Raw genomic sequence first — 23936 nt, 5'->3', positions numbered from 1 at the left:
CCCCTAAGTAGAATCCACTGGATTGTATTGCTTACATAATTTACAGATGGCGAGAGTCAGAGAAGACCCAGCAAAAGCCAGGTTTTGCTGAGTTCCGGCCAGGTTGTAGTACTGATGAGCATGCAGGTTAGTCAGTAGCTCATTGACAGTAGCGGTAGACTGCTGGCAACATGGGACGGAACAACTCCAAGGAGGGGAACACTGTGGGACCTCGCTGGACAGTGGGAACTCTGTTAAGTTAAATATCGGCAACGTATTTGTATGCATCGCTGTGATACTAAACTTAACATGCTGCTGCTATTTGGTATCATTATTAAATGGGGCTCATTGACTCTTGAGGCAAATTGGTTTAGTAAACAGTCAAAACTGGAAGAAAGTTTTTTTTTAAACAATGTCCCAATTTCTTCAATGTAAAAGATAGAAACCATCCAATTTATGAAGTTGCAGTCAGGGCAGGTGCTAGGGTGTTCGGCGCCCCCTTCAACTATAAATGTGCGCCCTCCTACAAATGGGAGAGACAGTGGGTGACACTTGGAGAGAATCAGTGGGTGACAAGCAGAGGCGGATCAGGAACAAAATGACGGGGAACCATGACAGGGGAAGAGGAACGGGTATTGCAACAAGGGCATGACCTCGCAACAAGGGTTTAGCCTCAAAGGGAATGCCATATCCATATGACGGGGAGAGCTTGATGCCTTGGAGAGGCAGAGGGTGACAGGAGAGAGAGGGTAATGGGGAGATAGTGACCTGGTAGGAAGGCATAGACTTTGTTACAGCACAGAGGGCTGGAGAGCATCATCTGCCTACCTCCCGCAGACAGCTATGGACATACAGAGCGTGGCTACAGCTGCCCTGGTTGATTAAAACTGTACTGGCCCGGGGGCAGCTGGCGCCCTGCCCCCCAGCTCAGCCAACCAGCTGCACCGCTGCTAGTGGTCCCCTGGTGAGGGTAGAGCCGTTGCTTAAATAATAATTTAACGACAGTGCCTTGGTGCCGCCCCCTGAATCCTACTATGATGACAGACCGTGGGTGACGCTTGGAAGAAACAATAGGTGACACTGGGGAGATGCAGTGGGTGACATTCTGGGCCAGGGCCATCTTAACAGCTGTGTAGGCCCCTGGGCACAGCAAAGCACTGGGGCCCCTACCCATCCTCCAGTGGTAGGGGGTGCTATCAGTGGCAGCTTTAATGTCCCGCAGGCAGTAGGGCGTGTTATATTTTCCGTTCAACATGTAGGACCTGGAGCAGTAATTTCTGCTAATTACTCCTTTACTGCACAGATGGTGGGGGATCAGTACTAAATCCCGCTGGACGGGATCCCGGCGGTCCAAATCCCAACGCCGGAATCCCGACCACACAATCCCGACAGGGGTGGCGAGCGGAACGTAGCCCCTTGCGGGCACGGTGCCTCGCTACGCTTGGCACACTATTATATTCTCCCTCTATGGGTGTCGTGGACTCCCACGGAGGGAGAATATGTCGGGATTGTGCCGGTCGGGATTCCGGCGTCGGTATTTCTACCGCCGGGATTTCGTCCGGCGGGATCTTGACCGCATCCCGATGGTGGGAGATGGAGCAGAAGGGAGAACACTAAACTGTAGAAGGGGGCATTGGGCTGAATGAAGGGGCCCCTGTACATGATTTCTAGAGTAGTAGGGGGTGTTTAATACGCACAAATTGTGCCGGTGTAATGCTTCCTGCTTTGCCTCTTTACCGAAGCAGTAAGCAGCAGCACCGAGATGTATGAACGTCGATTGCTGCCAGACCACCCACAGCGCATCAGCCTAATGCTAATGTGTCTGTTCCCCGGCCGGCTCACTGGGCATGTGCGAGATCTCGCCACTTTTGTGAGATATCACAGGCAGTTTCAGTCCAGTTTAAATATGATGCTTAATAAATTTAGCCCTGAAATCAATTATGGATCAATTTTCTGTGTATATGTCTCCATTTTACTTTGTATAACTGACACACATGCTTATATTACAGAAATAAATATTTATTTTAATGAAAAATTGTTATAAAATGTTTTGCCGGGAACAGTCTTTTGGGGGACATTTATAGCAGGGCATTTGTTGCCAAGAACACTGTACACAAATAGTATTTACAATGTGCATAAATAACAGTTAATAAGAGAGGTTGGCTTGGCAGAGGAAATTGGTGTCAGTGATGGTAGTGTGAGGCTGGATCTACAAGTTAGTTGAAGAAAAACTGAGAGCTTGTGTACTTGTGTGCTTTCACTGTGGGAAATCCGCACTTAGGTCAGGGGAACAAATGGAGCAGTCACAGAAAACGTCAGTCCCTATGACAGACGCTCCTCCCTAGTTATATTAATGCGTATTGAACTGCAGTGCCCTGAAATAGAACTTGTTTTCCAAACAGATTTAATCATGTAGCGCACTGGCCACACATGGTAAAATCCGTGTGTGGCCAGAGTAAGCTAACTGGTAGATGATGTTCAGGTTAACTATGGTGGTCATTCCGAGTTGTTCGCTCGTTGCCGATTTTCGCTATGCTGCGATTTGTTGCTAAATGTGCATGCTCATGGTACGCAGTGCGCATGCGCTTAGTTATTTAACTAAAAACGTAGCAGTTTTGCTGGTGTTCGTGCAACGCTTTTCAGTCGCTTTGCTGATCGGTGAATGATTGACAGGAAAGGGGCGTTTCTGGGTAGTAACTGAGCGTTTTCCGGGAGTGTGCTAAAAAACGCAGGCGTGCCAGGCAAAAACGCAGGAGTGTCTGGAGAAACGGAATGGCTGACCGAACAGAGGGTGTGTTTGTGACGTCAAACCAGGAACTAGAGATGAGCGCCTGAAATTTTTCGGGTTTTGTGTTTTGGTTTTGGGTTCGGTTCCGCGGCCGTGTTTTGGGTTCGACCGCGTTTTGGCAAAACCTCACCGAATTTTTTTTGTCGGATTCGGGTGTGTTTTGGATTCGGGTGTTTTTTTCAAAAAACACTAAAAAACAGCTTAAATCATTGAATTTGCGGTCATTTTGATCCCATAGTATTATTAACCTCAATAACCATAATTTATACTCATTTTCAGTCTATTCTGAACACCTCACACCTCACAATATTATTTTTAGTCCTAAAATTTGCACCGAGGTCGCTGTGTGACTAAGATAAGCGACCCAAGTGGCCGACACAAACACCTGGCCCATCTAGGAGTGGCACTGCAGTGTCACGCAGGATGGCCCTTCAAAAAAATACTCCCCAAACAGCACATGACGCAAAGAAAAAAAGAGGCGCAATGAGGTAGCTGACTGTGTGAGTAAGACTAGCGACCCTAGTGGCCGACACAAACACCGGGCCCATCTAGGAGTGGCACTGCAGTGTCACGCAGGATGTCCCTTCCAAAAAACCCTCCCCAAACAGCACATGACGCAAAGAAAAAAAGAGGCGCAATGAGGTAGCTGACTGTGTGAGTAAGACTAGCGACCCTAGTGGCCGACACAAACACCGGGCCCATCTAGGAGTGGCACTGCAGTGTCACGCAGGATGGCCCTTCCAAAAAACCCTCCCCAAACAGCACATGACGCAAAGAAAAAGAAAAGAAAAAAGAGGTGCAAGATGGAATTGTCCTTGGGCCCTCCCACCCTTATGTTGTATAAACAAAACAGGACATGCACACTTTAACCAACCCATCATTTCAGTGACAGGGTCTGCCACACGACTGTGACTGATATGACGGGTTGGTTTGGACCCCCCCCAAAAAAGAATCAATTAATCTCTCCTTGCACAAACTGGCTCTACAGAGGCAAGATGTCCACCTCATCATCACCCTCCGATATATCACCGTGTACATCCCCCTCCTCACAGATTATCAATTCGTCCCCACTGGAATCCACCATCTCAGCTCCCTGTGTACTTTGTGGAGGCAATTGCTGCTGGTCAATGTCTCCGCGGAGGAATTGATTATAATTCATTTTAATGAACATCATCTTCTCCACATTTTCTGGATATAACCTCGTACGCCGATTGCTGACAAGGTGAGCGGCGGCACTAAACACTCTTTCGGAGTACACACTTGTGGGAGGGCAACTTAGGTAGAATAAAGCCAGTTTGTGCAAGGGCCTCCAAATTGCCTCTTTTTCCTGCCAGTATAAGTACGGACTGTGTGACGTGCCTACTTGGATGCGGTCACTCATATAATCCTCCACCATTCTATCAATGTTGAGAGAATCATATGCAGTGACAGTAGACGACATGTCCGTAATCGTTGTCAGGTCCTTCAGTCCGGACCAGATGTCAGCATCAGCAGTCGCTCCAGACTGCCCTGCATCACCGCCAGCGGGTGGGCTCGGAATTCTGAGCCTTTTCCTCGCACCCCCAGTTGCGGGAGAATGTGAAGGAGGAGATGTTGACAGGTCGCGTTCCGCTTGACTTGACAATTTTGTCACCAGCAGGTCTTTCAACCCCAGCAGACTTGTGTCTGCCGGAAAGAGAGATCCAAGGTAGGCTTTAAATCTAGGATCGAGCACGGTGGCCAAAATGTAGTGCTCTGATTTCAACAGATTGACCACCCGTGAATCCTTGTTAAGCTAATTAAGGGCTCCATCCACAAGTCCCACATGCCTAGCGGAATCGCTCCGTGTTAGCTCCTCCTTCAATGTCTCCAGCTTCTTCTGCAAAAGCCTGATGAGGGGAATGACCTGACTCAGGCTGGCAGTGTCTGAACTGACTTCACGTGTGGCAAGTTCAAAGGGCATCAGAACCTTGCACAACGTTGAAATCATTCTCCACTGCGCTTGAGACAGGTGCATTCCACCTACTATATCGTGCTCAATTGTATAGGCTTGAATGGCCTTTTGCTGCTCCTCCAACCTCTGAAGCATATAGAGGGTTGAATTCCACCTCGTTACCTCTTCTTGCTTCAGATGATGGCAGGGCAGGTTCAGTAGTTTTTGGTGGTGCTCCAGTCTTCTGTACGTGGTGCCTGTACGCCGAAAGTGTCCCGCAATTCTTCTGGCCACCGACAGCATCTCTTGCACGCCCCTGTCGTTTTAAAAAAAATTCTGCACCACCAAATTCAAGGTATGTGCAAAACATGGGACGTGCTGGAATTTGCCCATATTTAATGCACACACAATATTGCTGGCGTTGTCCGATGCCACAAATCCACAGGAGAGTCCAATTGGGGTAAGCCATTCCGCGATGATCTTCCTCAGTTGCCGTAAGAGGTTTTCAGCTGTGTGCGTATTCTGGAAAGCGGTGATACAAAGCGTAGCCTGCCTAGGAAAGAGTTGGCGTTTGCGAGATGCTGCTACTGGTGCCGCCGCTGCTGTTCTTGCGGCGGGAGTCCATACATCTACCCAGTGGGCTGTCACAGTCATATAGTCCTGACCCTGCCCTGCTCCACTTGTCCACATGTCCGTGGTTAAGTGGACATTGGGTACAACTGCATTTTTTAGGACACTGGTGAGTCTTTTTCTGACGTCCGTGTACATTCTCGGTATCGCCTGCCTAGAGAAGTGGAACCTAGATGGTATTTGGTAACGGGGGCACACTGCCTCAATAAATTGTCTAGTTCCCTGTGAACTAACGGCGGATACCGGACGCACGTCTAACACCAACATAGTTGTCAAGGCCTCAGTTATCCGCTTTGCAGCAGGATGACTGCTGTGATATTTCATCTTCCTCGCAAAGGACTGTTGAACAGTCAATTGCTTACTGGAAGTAGTACAAGTGGGCTTACGACTTCCCCTCTGGGATGACCATCGACTCCCAGCAGCAACAACAGCAGCGCCAGCAGCAGTAGGCGTTACACGCAAGGATGCATCGGAGGAATCCCAGGCAGGAGAGGACTCGTCAGAATTGCCAGTGACATTGCCTGCAGGACTATTGGCATTCCTGGGGAAGGAGGAAATTGACACTGAGGGAGTTGGTGGGGTGGTTTGCGTGAGCTTGGTTACAAGAGGAAGGGATTTACTGGTCAGTGGACTGCTTCCGCTGTCACCCAAAGTTTTTGAACTTGTCACTGACTTATTATGAATGCGCTGCAGGTGACGTATAAGGGAGGATGTTCCGAGGTGGTTAACGTCCTTACCCCTACTTATTACAGCTTGACAAAGGGAACACACGGCTTGACACCTGTTGTCCGCATTTCTGGTGAAATACTTCCACACCGAAGAGCTGATTTTTTTGGTATTTTCACCAGGCATGTCAACGGCCATATTCCTACCACGGACAACAGGTGTCTCCCCGGGTGCCTGACTTAAACAAACCACCTCACCATCAGAATCCTCCTGGTCAATTTCCTCCCCAGCGCCAGCAACACCCATATCCTCCTCATCCTGGTGTACTTCAACACTGACATCTTCAATCTGACTATCAGGAACTGGACTGCGGGTGCTCCTTCCATCACTTGCAGGGGGCGTGCAAATGGTGGAAGGCGCATGCTCTTCACGTCCAGTGTTGGGAAGGTCAGGCATCGCAACCGACACAATTGGAGTCGGACTCTCCTTGTGGATTTGGGATTTCGAAGAACGCACAGTTCTTTGCGGTGCTACTGCTTTTGCCAGCTTTAGTCTTTTCATTTTTCTAGCGAGAGGCTGAGTGCTTCCATCCTCATGTGAAGCTGAACCACTAGCCATGAACATAGGCCAGGGCCTCAGCCGTTCCTTGCCACTCCGTGTGGTAAATGGCATATTGGCAAGTTTACGCTTCTCCTCCGACAATTTTATTTTAGGTTTTGGAGTCCTTTTTTTACTGATATTTGGTGTTTTGGATTTGACATGCTCTGTACTATGACATTGGGCATCGGCCTTGGCAGACGACGTTGCTGGCATTTCATCGTCTCGGCCATGACTAGTGGCAGCAGCTTCAGCACGAGGTGGAAGTGGATCTTGATCTTTCCCTAATTTTGGAACCTCAACATTTTTGTTCTCCATATTTTAATAGGCACAACTAAAAGGCACCTCAGGTAAACAATGGAGATGGATGGATTGGATACTAGTATACAATTATGGACGGGCTGCCGAGTGCCGACACAGAGGTAGCCACAGCCGTGAACTACCGCACTGTACTGTGTCTGCTGCTAATATATAGACTGGTTGATAAAGAGATAGTATACTCGTAACTAGTATGTATGTATAAAGAAAGAAAAAAAAACCACGGTTAGGTGGTATATACAATTATGGACGGGCTGCCGAGTGCCGACACAGAGGTAGCCACAGCCATGAACTACCGCACTGTACTGTGTCTGCTGCTAATATAGACTGGTTGATAAAGAGATAGTATACTCGTAACTAGTATGACTATAAAGAAAGAAAAAAAAACCACGGTTAGGTGGTATATACAATTATGGACGGGCTGCCGAGTGCCGACACAGAGGTAGCCACAGCCGTGAACTACCGCACTGTACTGTGTCTGCTGCTAATATATAGACTGGTTGATAAAGAGATAGTATACTCGTAACTAGTATGTATGTATAAAGAAAGAAAAAAAAACCACGGTTAGGTGGTATATACAATTATGGACGGGCTGCCGAGTGCCGACACAGAGGTAGCCACAGCCGTGAACTACCGCACTGTACTGTGTCTGCTGCTAATATAGACTGGTTGATAAAGAGATAGTATACTCGTAACTAGTATGACTATAAAGAAAGAAAAAAAAACCACGGTTAGGTGGTATATACAATTATGGACGGGCTGCCGAGTGCCGACACAGAGGTAGCCACAGCCGTGAACTACCGCACTGTACTGTGTCTGCTGCTAATATATAGACTGGTTGATAAAGAGATAGTATACTCGTAACTAGTATGTATGTATAAAGAAAGAAAAAAAAACCACGGTTAGGTGGTATATACAATTATGGACGGGCTGCCGAGTGCCGACACAGAGGTAGCCACAGCCGTGAACTACCGCACTGTACTGTGTCTGCTGCTAATATATAGACTGGTTGATAAAGAGATAGTATACTCGTAACTAGTATGTATGTATAAAGAAAGAAAAAAAAACCACGGTTAGGTGGTATATACAATTATGGACGGGCTGCCGAGTGCCGACACAGAGGTAGCCACAGCCGTGAACTACCGCACTGTACTGTGTCTGCTGCTAATATAGACTGGTTGATAAAGAGATAGTATACTCGTAACTAGTATGTATGTATAAAGAAAGAAAAAAAAACCACGGTTAGGTGGTATATACAATTATGGACGGGCTGCCGAGTGCCGACACAGAGGTAGCCACAGCCGTGAACTACCGCACTGTACTGTGTCTGCTGCTAATATAGACTGGTTGATAAAGAGATAGTATACTCGTAACTAGTATGACTATAAAGAAAGAAAAAAAAACCACGGTTAGGTGGTATATACAATTATGGACGGGCTGCCGAGTGCCGACACAGAGGTAGCCACAGCCGTGAACTACCGCACTGTACTGTGTCTGCTGCTAATATAGACTGGTTGATAAAGAGATAGTATACTACTAATATTATATATACTGGTGGTCAGGTCACTGGTCACTAGTCACACTGGCAGTGGCACTCCTGCAGCAAAAGTGTGCACTGTTTAATTTTAATATAATATTATGTACTCCTGGCTCCTGCTATAACCTATAACTGGCACTGCAGTGCTCCCCAGTCTCCCCCACAATTATAAGCTGTGTGAGCTGAGCACAGTCAGATATATATATACATTGATGCAGCACACTGGGCTGAGCAGTGCACACAGATATGGTATGTGACTGAGTCACTGTGTGTATCGTTTTTTTCAGGCAGAGAACGGATATATTAAATAAAACAAACAACTGCACTGTCTGGTGGTCACTGTGGTCGTCAGTCACTAAACTCTGCACTCTCTTCTACAGTATCACAGCCTCAGGTCAATCTCTCTCTCTCTCTCTCTCTCAACCCTAATCTAAATGGAGAGGACGCCAGCCACGTCCTCTCCCTATCAATCTCAATGCACGTGTGAAAATGGCGGCGACGCGCGGCTCCTTATATAGAATCCGAGTCTCGCGAGAATCCGACAGCGTCATGATGACGTTCGGGCGCGCTCGGGTTAACCGAGCAAGGCGGGAGGATCCGAGTCTGCTCGGATCCGTGAAAAAAACCATGAAGTTCTGGCGGGTTCGGATTCAGAGAAACCGAACCCGCTCATCTCTACCAGGAACTAAACGGACTGAGCTGATCGCAATCTAGGAGTAGGTCTGGAGCGACTCAGAAACTGCTTGAAAATTTTTAGTAGCAATTCTGCTAATCTTTCGATCGTTAATCTGCTAAACTAAGATACACTCCCAGAGGGCGGCGGCCTAGCGTTTGCAATGCTGCTAAAAGCAGCTAGCGAGCGAACAACTCGGAATGACCACCCATGTTCTAGGTATTGGAAGCTTGTGAGTAACTTAGTGTATATTGCAGTTTAAATTGACTCATTTAAAATGAATTTCCATCCTCTGCAGATCAACATATATATGAATTCTGCTTGGAGAGATTTGAATATGTTATGGCTGGAAGTGAGATTAGTTATTTCTAGAAAGTAAGACGCATGCCATTTGTACATTGCTGCACACATTACAGAATAAATGTTTTAGTTTACCAATGTACAGGTTGTAATAAAGATACTGGGGCTGATGTAACACGAGTATATGTCTATTGGCTTAGCATAAAATCTACAGATTGTTACTTGGCATGCCCACAAGAACTGCACACCTATGACCGTATGCAGATTACATTGCATTTTACAGTGCAACTCCTTACAAGATATGCGATGGGGGAGAAAAGAGGGATCCCGGTACAGTGGAGGCAAATATATATCTATCGGTAGACATATGACATTTAGGTATCTGAGGGCTGATCATAAAAGTGATGATTGGTTAGTTGCTACTGATTGGCTGATTGTGAATTCACCACTCAAACTTTCTTCATTGCTCATACCTATATTATATGGTTTAGAGGGCATATTTTGCCATGACGTTCCTTCTACTGTCATTGGTAGACAAGAAGTGAGATATATACCTACTGTATTATTTTATTTAAGCCAAACCTAAGAATAGTACATGCAACTATTACAGCATATGTTGAAATAAATGTACTAGACAAATGTGGCAGCCACAGAACATTCACAAAACACTAATGGGTTGAGTTGGTTGTATGTATATCCGACATTCAGTGTTTCTGACATAGGGGGAGATATATCATGTCTACTATAGAGTGGACAAGTGGGAAGTTGCCATAGCAATCAATTAGCTTCTACCTATCATTTTATAAAATCTACTGTGGGCAACTTGTCCACAAGATTTATCAAGCCTTGGAGAGTGATAAATTGCATGGTGATAAATTACCAGCCAATCAGCTACTAACTGCCATGTTACAGGCTGTGTTTGAAAAATGACAATTGAGAGCTGATTGGTTGGTACTCTATCACCGTTCAATTTATCACTCTCCAAGGCTTGATAAATTTGGGCATTTAGGAGGCTTGACGCATCTCTCCCATGATCCTGGTGCACATACTGCTGGTGTAGAACTGGGCACATATTTTTTTTTATTTTTTTTTGGAGGCATATATGTCCAATGCATTATCACTCCCACTGCACCAATGATTGACTCGTCATTCATAGTGTTGTGTTTAATAATGGTGTTTAAAAATATGATATTGCAGGTTTCGTCTTGATATTTACCGATGTTTGGCCAGTCCAGCCCTTATAATGTTAACAGAAGAGGATCCTATTCTGCGGGCCTTTGAACTCAGTGCAGATTTGAAGGAACTTAGTCTTGTAGAGGTGGAATTTAGGTATGTGATATCATCAAGTTATATATTCTTTATTTATTTATAGATTATCATGTTTAAAGAATTAAGAAAATGACTCTATAAAATGGAAATTGATATAGAATTGCAAATAGCACAAATGTCATTAAGGAGTGTGTAGACCTGACCTGGTACACATAGGATCCTGACAGTTCTGCATATTCAAAATGACCGTAGGTCAGTGGTTTCCAAACTTTTTTGAATCACGGTGCCCTAGAGTATCAGAATTTTTTTCATGGCACCCCATGGCCAAAAATTTCTTATTGAGAAATTTAGAAAGAAATATTAAATTAAGTAGATTGTGTTTATATGTAATCCTTAGGCTCAATTGTGTGGTGAGGGACAAGATTTGCTTCTGTTGCTTCATATTTTATGACTGACAGCTACCAGCACTGGTTTTGCCTATTATATTGACCATAAATCATTTGAATTGGGCCTGGACCACCAATCCAAGGCACCCCTGCAAGTGTCCCGAGGCACCCCAGGGAGCCACGGCACACAGTTTGGGAACCACTGCCGTAGGTAATAGTTATCTTCCTGGTAACATTATGCGTAGGTAGAAGCATAATAAGGAGGCTTGTAGCAAACAAATGATCTTCTACGGAGCTTGCCAACCTGGGACACAACATTAATGGCTACGTTTATTCATAGATGACCTTGACTGACAATTACACGTTTCTTTGCAGAACACTAAAATAAGTCATGTGACATAAGTGGTATCCAGACTGAAGGACTCATAGATCTGCGCTGTTCCTACACCTGTTCTGATTAAGAAACGCAGTTGATGGTTGAGACTTGTACCTTCACCTTATCTGATAATATTGTATTGACGTAATGAAAAACAAACTGAAGAACATATTTTTGTTTTTCTATACATATACTTAAAGTTAAAATGAATCAACATCAATCAAAATTTCTTGACTAATTTATGCGGCTGATTAAATGACAATTAAGTGCATGTGAATGGAAACATTGGGGGTCATTCTGACCCGATCGCACGCTGCAGTTGTTCGCAGCACAGCGATCGGGTCGGAACTGCGCATGCCAGACGGCCGAAGGCCGTCATTACCCAGTGATCGCCTCTGCCTATCAATCGTTCGCTGGGCGGGAGGGAGCGGCACGGCGTAGTTGAGCCGTCGTTGAGCCGCCATTTTCGGGGCGCTGTCCGGCCAACGCAGGCAGGTCGGATCTTGCGGGGATGCGGGCCACAGCGACTGCGTGACCCGGGGCTGCGGCGAGTAACTCCCGGCCAGTCGCAGGAGCTACGCTGGCCGGGAGTTACTCTTCAAGTACAAAAGCATCGCCGCTGTGCGATGCTTTTGTACTTGTGCGGGGGGCGGACTGACATACGGGGCGGACTAGCCCTGTGCTGGGCGTCCCCCCGCATGTCTGGGAAGATGATCGTAGCTGTACTAAATTGCTAAATTGACCAGTTAGGGCCACCTAAATTGCTAAATTTAGCACGGCTACGATCAACTCGGAATGACCCCCATTGTATGGTGATACCAAGCAGACGTTCTGTATATTCATCTCCACAACAAATTGCCGTTGCATTGTTTCAGAATAATATCCTAAACCTGAGGTTACCGCATATTGTCTGCGCTGTTATAGCAAAATAGACATTGCCTAATTCTACATAACTGACTAGCATTGTTGTAATACACATCTTTGATCCTTATAGGAATGATTATGAAGAGCTTGCTCAGAAGTGCAAGACATTTGCAAAGGACTTGTTGGCTCAGGCCAGGAACTCCCGAGAACTTGAAGTGATTTTAAACCATCAGTCCAGTGATGAACCGCTGGACAAGAGAGGACTTCTGGAGGAACGGATGAATTTGAGTCGTTTAAAGCTGGCGATCAAGTACAACCAAAAGGAGGTGGGCATAGCTGAGTAACATTCACTGTGGGAAAATACTCATTTAGAATAATCTCTGTGTCCTACAGCACTGTGAAATAACTTGTCTCGTTAAAAAAAGATAATAAGGTAATGGTGCTTAACCCCCCCATCTAAACAAGAGGTGGTGATCGGGCAATTAAGTATATATTACTGGGCTTATTAGAAACACCATTGACAAGTTCCATGCAGTCTGTGCCCCGTGGTTTGCACATTATGGAGTACCCCTGCCTGGCTCCTGCTGACCAGTTAGGGCCACCTCCTTCCTTGTTTTTGCCTTGCCCTGGCTCAATCCTGCACCCCCTTTCCTAACCCCCTCTCATCCTCTCTACCTATCCTCTTCCCCTATATACCTTTCCCTTCACTTTCATGTTATTCATTTATTGCCCATTAGTTCTCCACCAAGTACTTGCTACCACTGATTGTATCGTTGTTTCTTCCTTGATTATTGATTATTGTGCTTTTATTATTATTATTGATATTGTTGATTATTGTTAATAAACATGTTTTGCGATACCCTTTCTCCTTTATATTGTAACATGTTATGCAGCTTTTGTCTCTTTTAGACAATAAAGAATTTGAAGACAATAAAGATTATTAAAAAAAAATCAATAGAAATAAAACTTACAAATAACTGTATTTAGTATTAATTCTTAGATCATAAATGTGTTGACCACTGTGTTGCACCCTTAGGAGAAACCACAACACATAGAGTGTGTACTTGTAGACATATATAGAATGTGTACAGGGCGATATGTATACTGTCGAGTCACATTATTATGACCACCTCCTACATTTGATGTTGGCAGCGCGTAGCCCATTAAGTACAGATGTGTCCTCATACATCTTACCTCAATACGCCATGCAGCAGGAGTTGTCTGGCGTGTCAGCAGGCAGCTCCCGGGTAGCACTGCTAATGCATCTTATTCACATTGCTATGTGACTAGGATGCACAGGCAGCTTATGCTGATTAAACTGATATGCAGCATTCCTATATTTTGTGTGCGACTGTGGCTGTATCTGCATATGAAATTCTATGCGACAGTATTTTCTAGAAAAACAAATTTTTTCGACTTAGACGCATTTAAACTGAAAAAGTCGCCAATAAAAACTAGTGATGAGTGGGTTCGGTTCCTCGGAAACCGAACCCCCCCGAACTTCACCCATTTTACACGGGTCCGAGGCATACTCGGATTCTCCCGTATGGCTCGGTTAACCCGAGCGCGCCCGAACGTCATCATCGCTGTCGGATTCTCGCGAGATTCGGATTCTATATAAGCAGCCGCGCGTCGCCGCCATTTTCACTCGTGCATTGGAAATGTTAGGGAGAGGACGTGGCTGGCGTCCTCTCCGTTTATTAATGTTGATGCAAATATTTGTGCTTCTTGCTTAATTGTGGGGACTGGGGAGCAGTGAAAAACACTCCATATCTGTGCTCAGTGTGCTGCATATATCTGTGCTCACACTGCTTAATTGTGGGGACTGGGGAGCAGCAGTATTATATAGGAGGAGTACAGTGCAGAGTTTTGCTGACAGTGACCACAAGTATACGTTGTCTGCCTGAAAAACACTCCATATCTGTGCTTAGTGTGCTGCATGTATCTGTGCTCACACTGATTTATTGTGGGGACTGGGGACCAGCAGTATTATATAGGAGGAGTACAGTGCAGAGTTTTGCTGACCAGTGACCACCAGTATACGTTGTCTGCCTGAAAAACACTCCATATCTGTGCTCAGTGTGCTGCATATATCTGTGCTCACACTGCTTTATTGTGGGGACTGGGGACCAGCAGTATTATATAGGAGGAGTACAGTGCAGAGTTTTGCTGACAGTGACCACCAGTATACGTTGTCTGCCTGAAAAACACTCCATATCTGTGCTCAGTGTGCTGCATATATCTGTGCTCACACTGCTTTATTGTGGGGACTGGGGACCACCAGTATATTATATAGGAGGAGTACAGTGCAGAGTTTTGCTGACCAGTGACCACCAGTATACGTTGTCTGCCTGAAAATCACTCCATATCTGTGCTCAGTGTGCTGCATATATCTGTGCTCACACTGCTTTATTGTGGGGACTGGGGACCAGCAGTATTATATAGGAGGAGTACAGTGCAGAGTTTTGCTGACAGTGACCACCAGTATACGTTGTCTGCCTGAAAAACACTCCATATCTGTGCTCAGTGTGCTGCATATATCTGTGCTCACACTGCTTTATTGTGGGGACTGGGGACCACCAGTATATTATATAGGAGGAGTACAGTGCAGAGTTTTGCTGACCAGTGACCACCAGTATACGTTGTCTGCCTGAAAAACACTCCATATCTGTGCTCAGTGTGCTGCATATATCTGTGCTCACACTGCTTTATTGTGGGGACTGGGGACCAGCAGTATTATATAGGAGGAGTACAGAGCAGAGTTTTGCTGACAGTGACCACCAGTATATATAGCAGTACGGTACGGAAGGCCACTGCTCTACCTACCTCTGTGTCGTCAAGTATACTATTGTTAGGATCTCCTGCTCTGTGCTGCCACGTCGCCATGGCAACCGGGAGGCAAGTGTTAGCGAAGTAACCTGAGCGCAGCTGATACTCCGGTCCGGGTTTTTACTGTGTAGTGGTTACAGGCCCTGTGCACGGCAGGGAATCCGACGCTGGTTTTGTGCTCACAGTCTGTGAGGTCTGAGTGGGGCGTGGACAGCACCTGCTATATAAACCATCCTCTCAGGCTAGGCAAATGCTGCTGAATCTTTGTTTGTTAGTCAGTTCCAGAGAGTTAGCTAGTACTGTGTGACTTTGTATTTACTTGTTGCTTACTGCGAATAGGCCTTGGGATTCGGTACTTCATTCTGCCAATCCGGACCTAGCAGTAAGACTGGAGTCAGTTGTTTGACCTGCTGGGGTTCTTTTGCTATTCTGTGAACCCAGCAGGTTTGCGGCTGTACTCTCAGACCTGCTTGCTTAATCCTCCCTCACTGTGCAGGGCGTCCAGGTGTCAGTTTAGTGGCAGTAAGCTGAACCTGTGCCCTGCAAGTGGGGGTTAGGATTGTGGATACTCTCCTTGTGTCTATATTTCTATCTCTGACCAAGGAGTTTATTCCCACACCCGTTGGTAACCCTTTGGGGTTTTTTCTGTTGCTCTTAGCAACATCATTTCAGGTGCTCCACATGTTAAATCACTACACATCGCTTCATTGTCCGCTCTATTCCATCTGAGCATTCCTGACACTAGGGAAACACCCAATTCCTGAGCCTTTGGGCTTCTCCGTTCACTTTGTGTTTATTAGTTATTCCATCACCTCCTGTGTATGTTATGTTATACTGTCTGTGAGTTCGTTTGCTTCGCTTCCCTCTCTGTTCATACACCGGTATACTCCTGTTAGCACTGGTGTGCGTAACTTATTCAGCAGCCTTACTCCTGTTGAAATTTTGTGGGAATATGGAGCATACCCCTCAAAATACTTTGCAACAGGTGGTCGATCAGGTGCAGGTCCTGACTCGACAATTTAATGAGATGTCCATTAAAATGAACACCCCGCAGGCCGCTAGCGGAGCTCCCGCAGCAGCAGCGGCAAGTTCAGGGGTTAAGGAGCCGAAAGTAAATCTCCCGGATCGTTTTTCTGGAGATCGCTCGCAGTTCTTTTGTTTCAAGGAGAGCTGTAAGCTATATTTCAGGCTTAGGCCCCAGTCTTCTGGGTCGGAGATTCAGCGGGTGGGCATGGTTATTTCCTTGCTACAAGGAGACCCACAGGTCTGGGCATATGGGTTACAGCCTGACTGTCCGTCGCTTAAAAGTGTTGATGCTTTTTTTACGGCACTGGGCATTTTGTATGATGACCCTGACAAGATGGCTTCAGCCGAGGCTCAGATTACGGTTCTTAAGCAAGGGCGACGGCCAGCTGAGGTTTATAGTACGGAGTTTCGGAGGTTGGCTCATGATACCCAGTGGAATGACCCAGCCCTGAGAAACCAGTACCGAAGGGACCTTTCTGACCAGATAAAGGACCAACTGGTACAATATCCCTCGCCTGATAGCTTAGATCAGCTCATGCAGTTATCCATCCGGGTGGATAGACGGCTGAGAGAGCGTAGGCTTGAAAGGGAGACCGCAGTTTCCTTTTTTCCCAAGGGAACCTCAGACTCTGAGGAATATTCCGAGGAGCCTATGCAGATTGGGGCTACCCGCCTCTCCTCGCGTGAGAAGACGCGGAGGATACAGCAGGGTTTGTGTTTGTACTGTGGGAATAAAGGTCATGTTGTAGTATCATGCCCAGAAAAAACGGAAAACTTCAGGGCCTGAGGGTGATGGGAAATATCCTGTCAGGCCAGAAGTCAGAATTTCCTAAAAAGACTTTTCTCATTCCGGTGACTTTGGAGATCCTCGGTCAAACTGTCAAGACTGAGGCCTTTGTTGACAGTGGGGCCGATGGGGTTTTCATGGACCGTCAATTCGCCCTGGAACACTCTGTTCCCTCAGTACCTTTGGCATCAGAGATTGAGATCTGTTGGTTAAACGGGGAACCATTGTCCCAGGGTAAAATTACCTCCTGCACCAGCCAAATTCCTTTGTTTATTGGAGCCACACACTCTGAAAAATTGTCTTTTTATGTGACTGTCTGTTCTTTTGCCCCATTGGTTTTGGGGTTACCCTGGTTAAGGGCCCATAACCCTCAATTTGACTGGGTCTCTGGGGAGATTCTTAGTTGGGGTAGTGATTGTTTCAGGAGTTGCTTGAGCCTTCCAGTCAGGCTCTCGCAGCTAAGTTTGCCAGGATTGCCAGGATGTTATGCAGATTTTGCGGATGTGTTCTCCAAAAAAGTTGCGGCGGTACTACCTCCCCATCGCCCCTATGACTGTGCCATTGATTTGTTGCCGGATGCTAAGCTTCCCAAGAGCAGGTTGTACTCCCTGTCACGTCCTGAGACTCAGGCTATGGCAGAGTACATTCAGGAGAACTTGGCTAAGGGATTTATCAGACCCTCACAGTCCCCAGTTGGGTCGGGGTTCTTTTTCGTGGGTAAAAAGGACGGTTCGTTGCGACCCTGCATCGACTTCAGGGAATTGAACCGTATCACGATTAAAAACTCGTACCCACTGCCTCTCATTTCGGTTTTGTTTGACCAGCTTCGTACTGCCACCATTTTTTCTAAGATTGACCTACGCGGTGCTTACAATCTAATCCGAATAAGAGAGGGGGATGAATGGAAGACTGCCTTTAATACCCACTCAGGGCATTATGAATATTTGGTGATGCCTTTTGGGCTCTCTAATGCCCCGGCAGTCTTCCAGGAATTCATGAACGATGTGCTCAGGGAATATTTGGATAGATTCTTAGTTGTTTATCTAGATGACATCCTAATCTTCTCTCATTCCCTGGAGGAACATCGGAAGCATGTACGCTTAGTCCTCCAGAAACTCAGAGACCACCAGCTTGGGGCGAAGCTGGAGAAGTGCGAGTTTGAAGTCCAGAAAATCGCATTTCTAGGGTATATTATCTCCTCAGAAGGTTTCCAAATGGAGGGTTCTAAGGTACAGGCAGTCCTGGATTGGGTGCAGCCCACTAGTTTGAAGGCGCTTTAGCGTTTTCTGGGCTTTGCGAATTTTTATAGACGGTTTATCGCTTGATTTTCGTCTATAGTGGCCCCCTTGGTGGCACTCACTAAGAAAGGGGCGGATGTTGCTCACTGGTCTTGTGAGGCCAAAGCGGCCTTTGCCCGTCTCAAAAGGGCATTTGTCTCGGCCAAGGTGCTGCGACACCCAGATCCAGAGCGTCCTTTTGTGGTAGAAGTGGATGCCTCTGAGATAGGTATTGGGGCAGTGCTCTCTCAGATGGGGGTGTCTGATAATCGCCTTCATCCCTGTGCTTACTTTTCCCATAAATTTTCGTCTGCCGAGATGAATTATGATGTGGGTAACCGGGAATTGTTGGCTATAAAGGATGCACTCGGGGAGTGGAGACACTGGCTTGAGGGGGCTAAGTTTGTGGTCTCAATTCTCACCGACCATAAGAATCTGGCATATTTAGAGTCAGCGAAGCGGCTCAATGCCAGGCAGGCACGATGGGCTTTGTTTTTTGCTCGCTTTAATTTTTTGATAACATATCGCCCTGGGTCAAAAAACATCAAGGCTGATGCGCTCTCGCGGAGTTTTGCTCCAGTTCAAGAGACCACCGAGGAGCCATTGCCCATTGTGTCCCCATCATGTATTAAAGTGGGCATTACCCAGGACCTCTTGTCATTAGTCCTTAGAGCACAGGAGCAGGCTCCTCCAGACCTTCCGGTAGGTCTCTTGTTTGTGCCTCCTAGGTTAAGACAGCGAGTGTTCCTGGAATTCCATGCCAAGAGGTCAGCAGGGCATCCGGGTATTGCCAGAACTCGGGAGTTGCTGTCTAGGGCGGTGTGGTGGCCCTCGGTGGCTAGGGATGTGGATCAGTGGGTTCGGGCATGTGACGTTTGTGCCCGAAATAAAACTCCTAGAGGGGTTCCTGTCGGCCCATTACATCCACTCTCTATTCCGTCTAAGCCATGGACCCACATTTCCATGGATTTTGTGGTGGACTTGCCCAAATCCTCGGGGATGACAGCCATTTGGGTTGTCGTTGACAGGTTTTCGAAGATGGCGCATTTCGTTCCACTGGTTGGGTTGCCATCGGCCAGACGCCTGTCTGAGTTATTTATGCAGCATGTTGTGCGCCTCCACGGGTTGCCACTTGATGTGGTCTCTGACCGTGGATCCTAGTTTGTGGCCAAATTCTGGAGGGCATTTTGTTCTGATCTCCAGATTTCTGTGAGCTTGTCGTCAGGCTACCATCCACAGTCTAATGGGCAGACTGAGAGGGTGAACCAGTCCTTGGAGCAGTTCTTCAGGTGTTATGTCTCCAAGTGTCATACTGACTGGGTTGCTCATCTGTCCATGGCGGAGTTTGCCTATAACAAAGCGGCTCACTCTGCTACAGGGATCTCTCCCTTCCTTTGTGTGTATGGGCATCATCCTAAGGCCAATTCTTTTGACCCCCTGGATTCCACGTCTGGTGGTTCCTCTGTTGTTTCGGTCCTTAGGGGTATTTGGAGGAAAGTGAAGAAAGCCCTTGTGTCTGTGTCATTAGTGACCAAAAGGGTTTTTGATAAGCGGAGAAGACCCTGCAGCTTCAAATTAGGAGACTTCGTCTGGTTGTCCACCAAGAATTTGAAGTTGAGACAGCCATCTCATAAGTTTGGTCCCCGGTTCATCGGCCCTTATAAGATCACCAGGGTTATCAATCCGGTGGCATTTCAGTTAGATCTGCCCCGTTCATTGGGTATCAATAAAACATTTCATTGTTCCCTTTTAAAACTGGCGGTTAGTAATCCTTCTTCCAGTGGAAGACCTTCTCCTCTTCTGATACGGGGTCAGAGGGAGTTTGTGGTTGAAAGGGTTCTTAAGCCTGACTGTCCGTCGCTTAAAAGTGTTGATGCTTTTTTTACGGCACTGGGCATTTTGTATGATGACCCTGACAAGATGGCTTCAGCCGAGGCTCAGATTACGGTTCTTAAGCAAGGGCGACGGCCAGCTGAGGTTTATAGTACGGAGTTTCGGAGGTTGGCTCATGATACCCAGTGGAATGACCCAGCCCTGAGAAACCAGTACCAAAGGGACCTTTCTGACCAGATAAAGGACCAACTGGTACAATATCCCTCGCCTGATAGCTTAGATCAGCTCATGCAGTTATCCATCCGGGTGGATAGACGGCTGAGAGAGCGTAGGCTTGAAAGGGAGACCGCAGTTTCCTTTTTTCCCAAGGGAACCTCAGACTCTGAGGAATATTCCGAGGAGCCTATGCAGATTGGGGCTACCCGCCTCTCCTCGCGTGAGAAGACGCGGAGGATACAGCAGGGTTTGTGTTTGTACTGTGGGAATAAAGGTCATGTTGTAGTATCATGCCCAGAAAAACCGGAAAACTTCAGGGCCTGAGGGTGATGGGAAATATCCTGTCAGGCCAGAAGTCAGAATTTCCTAAAAAGACTTTTCTCATTCCGGTGACTTTGGAGATCCTCGGTCAAACTGTCAAGACTGAGGCCTTTGTTGACAGTGGGGCCGATGGGGTTTTCATGGACCGTCAATTCGCCCTGGAACACTCTGTTCCCTCAGTACCTTTGGCATCAGAAATTGAGATCTGTTGGTTAAACGGGGAACCATTGTCCCAGGGTAAAATTACCTCCTGCACCAGCCAAATTCCTTTGTTTATTGGAGCCACACACTCTGAAAAATTGTCTTTTTATGTGACTGTCTGTTCTTTTGCCCCATTGGTTTTGGGGTTACCCTGGTTAAGGGCCCATAACCCTCAATTTGACTGGGTCTCTGGGGAGATTCTTAGTTGGGGTAGTGATTGTTTCAGGAGTTGCTTGAGCCTTCCAGTCAGGCTCTCGCAGCTAAGTTTGCCAGGATTGCCAGGATGTTATGCAGATTTTGCGGATGTGTTCTCCAAAAAAGTTGCGGCGGTACTACCTCCCCATCGCCCCTATGACTGTGCCATTGATTTGTTGCCGGATGCTAAGCTTCCCAAGAGCAGGTTGTACTCCCTGTCACGTCCTGAGACTCAGGCTATGGCAGAGTACATTCAGGAGAACTTGGCTAAGGGATTTATCAGACCCTCACAGTCCCCAGTTGGGTCGGGGTTCTTTTTCGTGGGTAAAAAGGACGGTTCGTTGTGACCCTGCATCGACTTCAGGGAATTGAACCGTATCACGATTAAAAACTCGTACCCACTGCCTCTCATTTCGGTTTTGTTTGACCAGCTTCGTACTGCCACCATTTTTTCTAAGATTGACCTACGCGGTGCTTACAATCTAATCCGAATAAGAGAGGGGGATGAATGGAAGACTGCCTTTAATACCCACTCAGGGCATTATGAATATTTGGTGATGCCTTTTGGGCTCTCTAATGCCCCGGCAGTCTTCCAGGAATTCATGAACGATGTGCTCAGGGAATATTTGGATAGATTCTTAGTTGTTTATCTAGATGACATCCTAATCTTCTCTCATTCCCTGGAGGAACATCGGAAGCATGTACGCTTAGTCCTCCAGAAACTCAGAGACCACCAGCTTGGGGCGAAGCTGGAGAAGTGCGAGTTTGAAGTCCAGAAAATCGCATTTCTAGGGTATATTATCTCCTCAGAAGGTTTCCAAATGGAGGGTTCTAAGGTACAGGCAGTCCTGGATTGGGTGCAGCCCACTAGTTTGAAGGCGCTTTAGCGTTTTCTGGGCTTTGCGAATTTTTATAGACGGTTTATCGCTTGATTTTCGTCTATAGTGGCCCCCTTGGTGGCACTCACTAAGAAAGGGGCGGATGTTGCTCACTGGTCTTGTGAGGCCAAAGCGGCCTTTGCCCGTCTCAAAAGGGCATTTGTCTCGGCCAAGGTGCTGCGACACCCAGATCCAGAGCGTCCTTTTGTGGTAGAAGTGGATGCCTCTGAGATAGATATTGGGGCAGTGCTCTCTCAGATGGGGGTGTCTGATAATCGCGTTCATCCCTGTGCTTACTTTTCCCGTAAATTTTCGTCTGCCGAGATGAATTATGATGTGGGTAACCGGGAATTGTTGGCTATAAAGGATGCACTCCGGGAGTGGAGACACTGGCTTGAGGGGGCTAAGTTTGTGGTCTCAATTCTCACCGACCATAAGAATCTGGCATATTTAGAGTCAGCGAAGCGGCTCAATGCCAGGCAGGCACGATGGGCTTTGTTTTTTGCTCGCTTTAATTTTTTGATAACATATCGCCCTGGTTAAAAAAACATCAAGGCTGATGCGCTCTCGCAGAGTTTTGGTTCAAGAGACCACGAGGAGCCATTGCCCATTGTGTCCCCATCATGTATTAAAGTGGGCATTACCCAGGACCTCTTGTCATTAGTCCTTAGAGCACAGGAGCAGGCTCCTCTAGACCTTCCGGTAGGTCTCTTGTTTGTGCCTCCTAGGTTAAGACAGCGAGTGTTCCTGGAATTCCATGCCAAGAGGTCAGCAGGGCATCCGGGTATTGCCAGAACTCGGGAGTTGCTGTCTAGGGCGGTGTGGTGGCCCTCGGTGGCTAGGGATGTGGATCAGTGGGTTCGGGCATGTGACGTTTGTGCCCGAAATAAAACTCCTAGAGGGGTTCCTGTCGGCCCATTACATCCACTCTCTATTCCGTCTAAGCCATGGACCCACATTTCCATGGATTTTGTGGTGGACTTGCCCAAATCCTCTGGGATGACAGCCATTTGGGTTGTCGTTGACAGGTTTTCGAAGATGGCGCATTTCGTTCCACTGGTTGGGTTGCCATCGGCCAGACGCCTGTCTGAGTTATTTATGCAGCATGTTGTGCGCCTCCACGGGTTGCCACTTGATGTGGTCTCTGACCGTGGATCCTAGTTTGTGGCCAAATTCTGGAGGGCATTTTGTTCTGATCTCCAGATTTCTGTGAGCTTGTCGTCAGGCTACCATCCACAGTCTAATGGGCAGACTGAGAGGGTGAACCAGTCCTTGGAGCAGTTCTTCAGGTGTTATGTCTCCAAGTGTCATACTGACTGGGTTGCTCATCTGTCCATGGCGGAGTTTGCCTATAACAACGCGGCTCACTCTGCTACAGGGATCTCTCCCTTCCTTTGTGTGTATGGGCATCATCCTAAGGCCAATTCTTTTGACCCCCTGGATTCCACGTCTGGTGGTTCCTCTGTTGTTTCGGTCCTTAGGGGTATTTGGAGGAAAGTGAAGAAAGCCCTTGTGTCTGTGTCATTAGTGACCAAAAGGGTTTTTGATAAGCGGAGAAGACCCTGCAGCTTCAAATTAGGAGACTTCGTCTGGTTGTCCACCAAGAATTTGAAGTTGAGACAGCCATCTCATAAGTTTGGTCCCCGGTTCATTGGCCCTTATAAGATCACCAGGGTTATCAATCCGGTGGCATTTCAGTTAGATCTGCCCCGTTCATTGGGTATCAATAAAACATTTCATTGTTCCCTTTTAAAACTGGCGGTTAGTAATCCTTCTTCCAGTGGAAGACCTTCTCCTCTTCTGATACGGGGTCAGAGGGAGTTTGTGGTTGAAAGGGTTCTTGACTCCAAGATGGTTCGGGGTCGGCTGTCATTTTTGGTGCACTGGAAGGGGTATGGCCCGGAGGAGCGGTCGTGGGTGCGCAGTTGTGATCTTCATGCCCCCAGACTGATACGCTCTTTCTTCTCGCAGTTCCCCGATAAACCCGGTGGTAGGGGTTCTTTGACCCCTCGTCAGAGGGGGGGTACTGTTAGGATCTCCTGCTCTGTGCTGCCACGTCGCCATGGCAACCGGGAGGC

At 47.1% G+C, this 23936-nt stretch overlaps 1 protein-coding gene across 3 annotated transcripts in view; it reads left to right on the top strand.

The window, feature by feature from the left end:
* TRPC1 (transient receptor potential cation channel subfamily C member 1) overlaps positions 1-23936 on the top strand; it is a 394953-nt gene that overhangs the window by 197661 nt on the left and 173356 nt on the right. For all 3 annotated transcript variants that reach the window (XM_063915992.1, XM_063915990.1, XM_063915991.1), the window contains 2 exons: positions 10598-10729; positions 12426-12621. In XM_063915992.1, the coding sequence (XP_063772062.1) occupies positions 10598-10729; positions 12426-12621 (328 nt within the window). The remainder of the gene's footprint in view (positions 1-10597; positions 10730-12425; positions 12622-23936) is intronic.

Source organism: Pseudophryne corroboree, chromosome 4 (assembly GCF_028390025.1).
Source record: "Pseudophryne corroboree isolate aPseCor3 chromosome 4, aPseCor3.hap2, whole genome shotgun sequence".
NCBI lineage: Eukaryota > Metazoa > Chordata > Amphibia > Anura > Myobatrachidae > Pseudophryne > Pseudophryne corroboree.
This window is presented reverse-complemented; position numbering and strand designations above follow the sequence as displayed.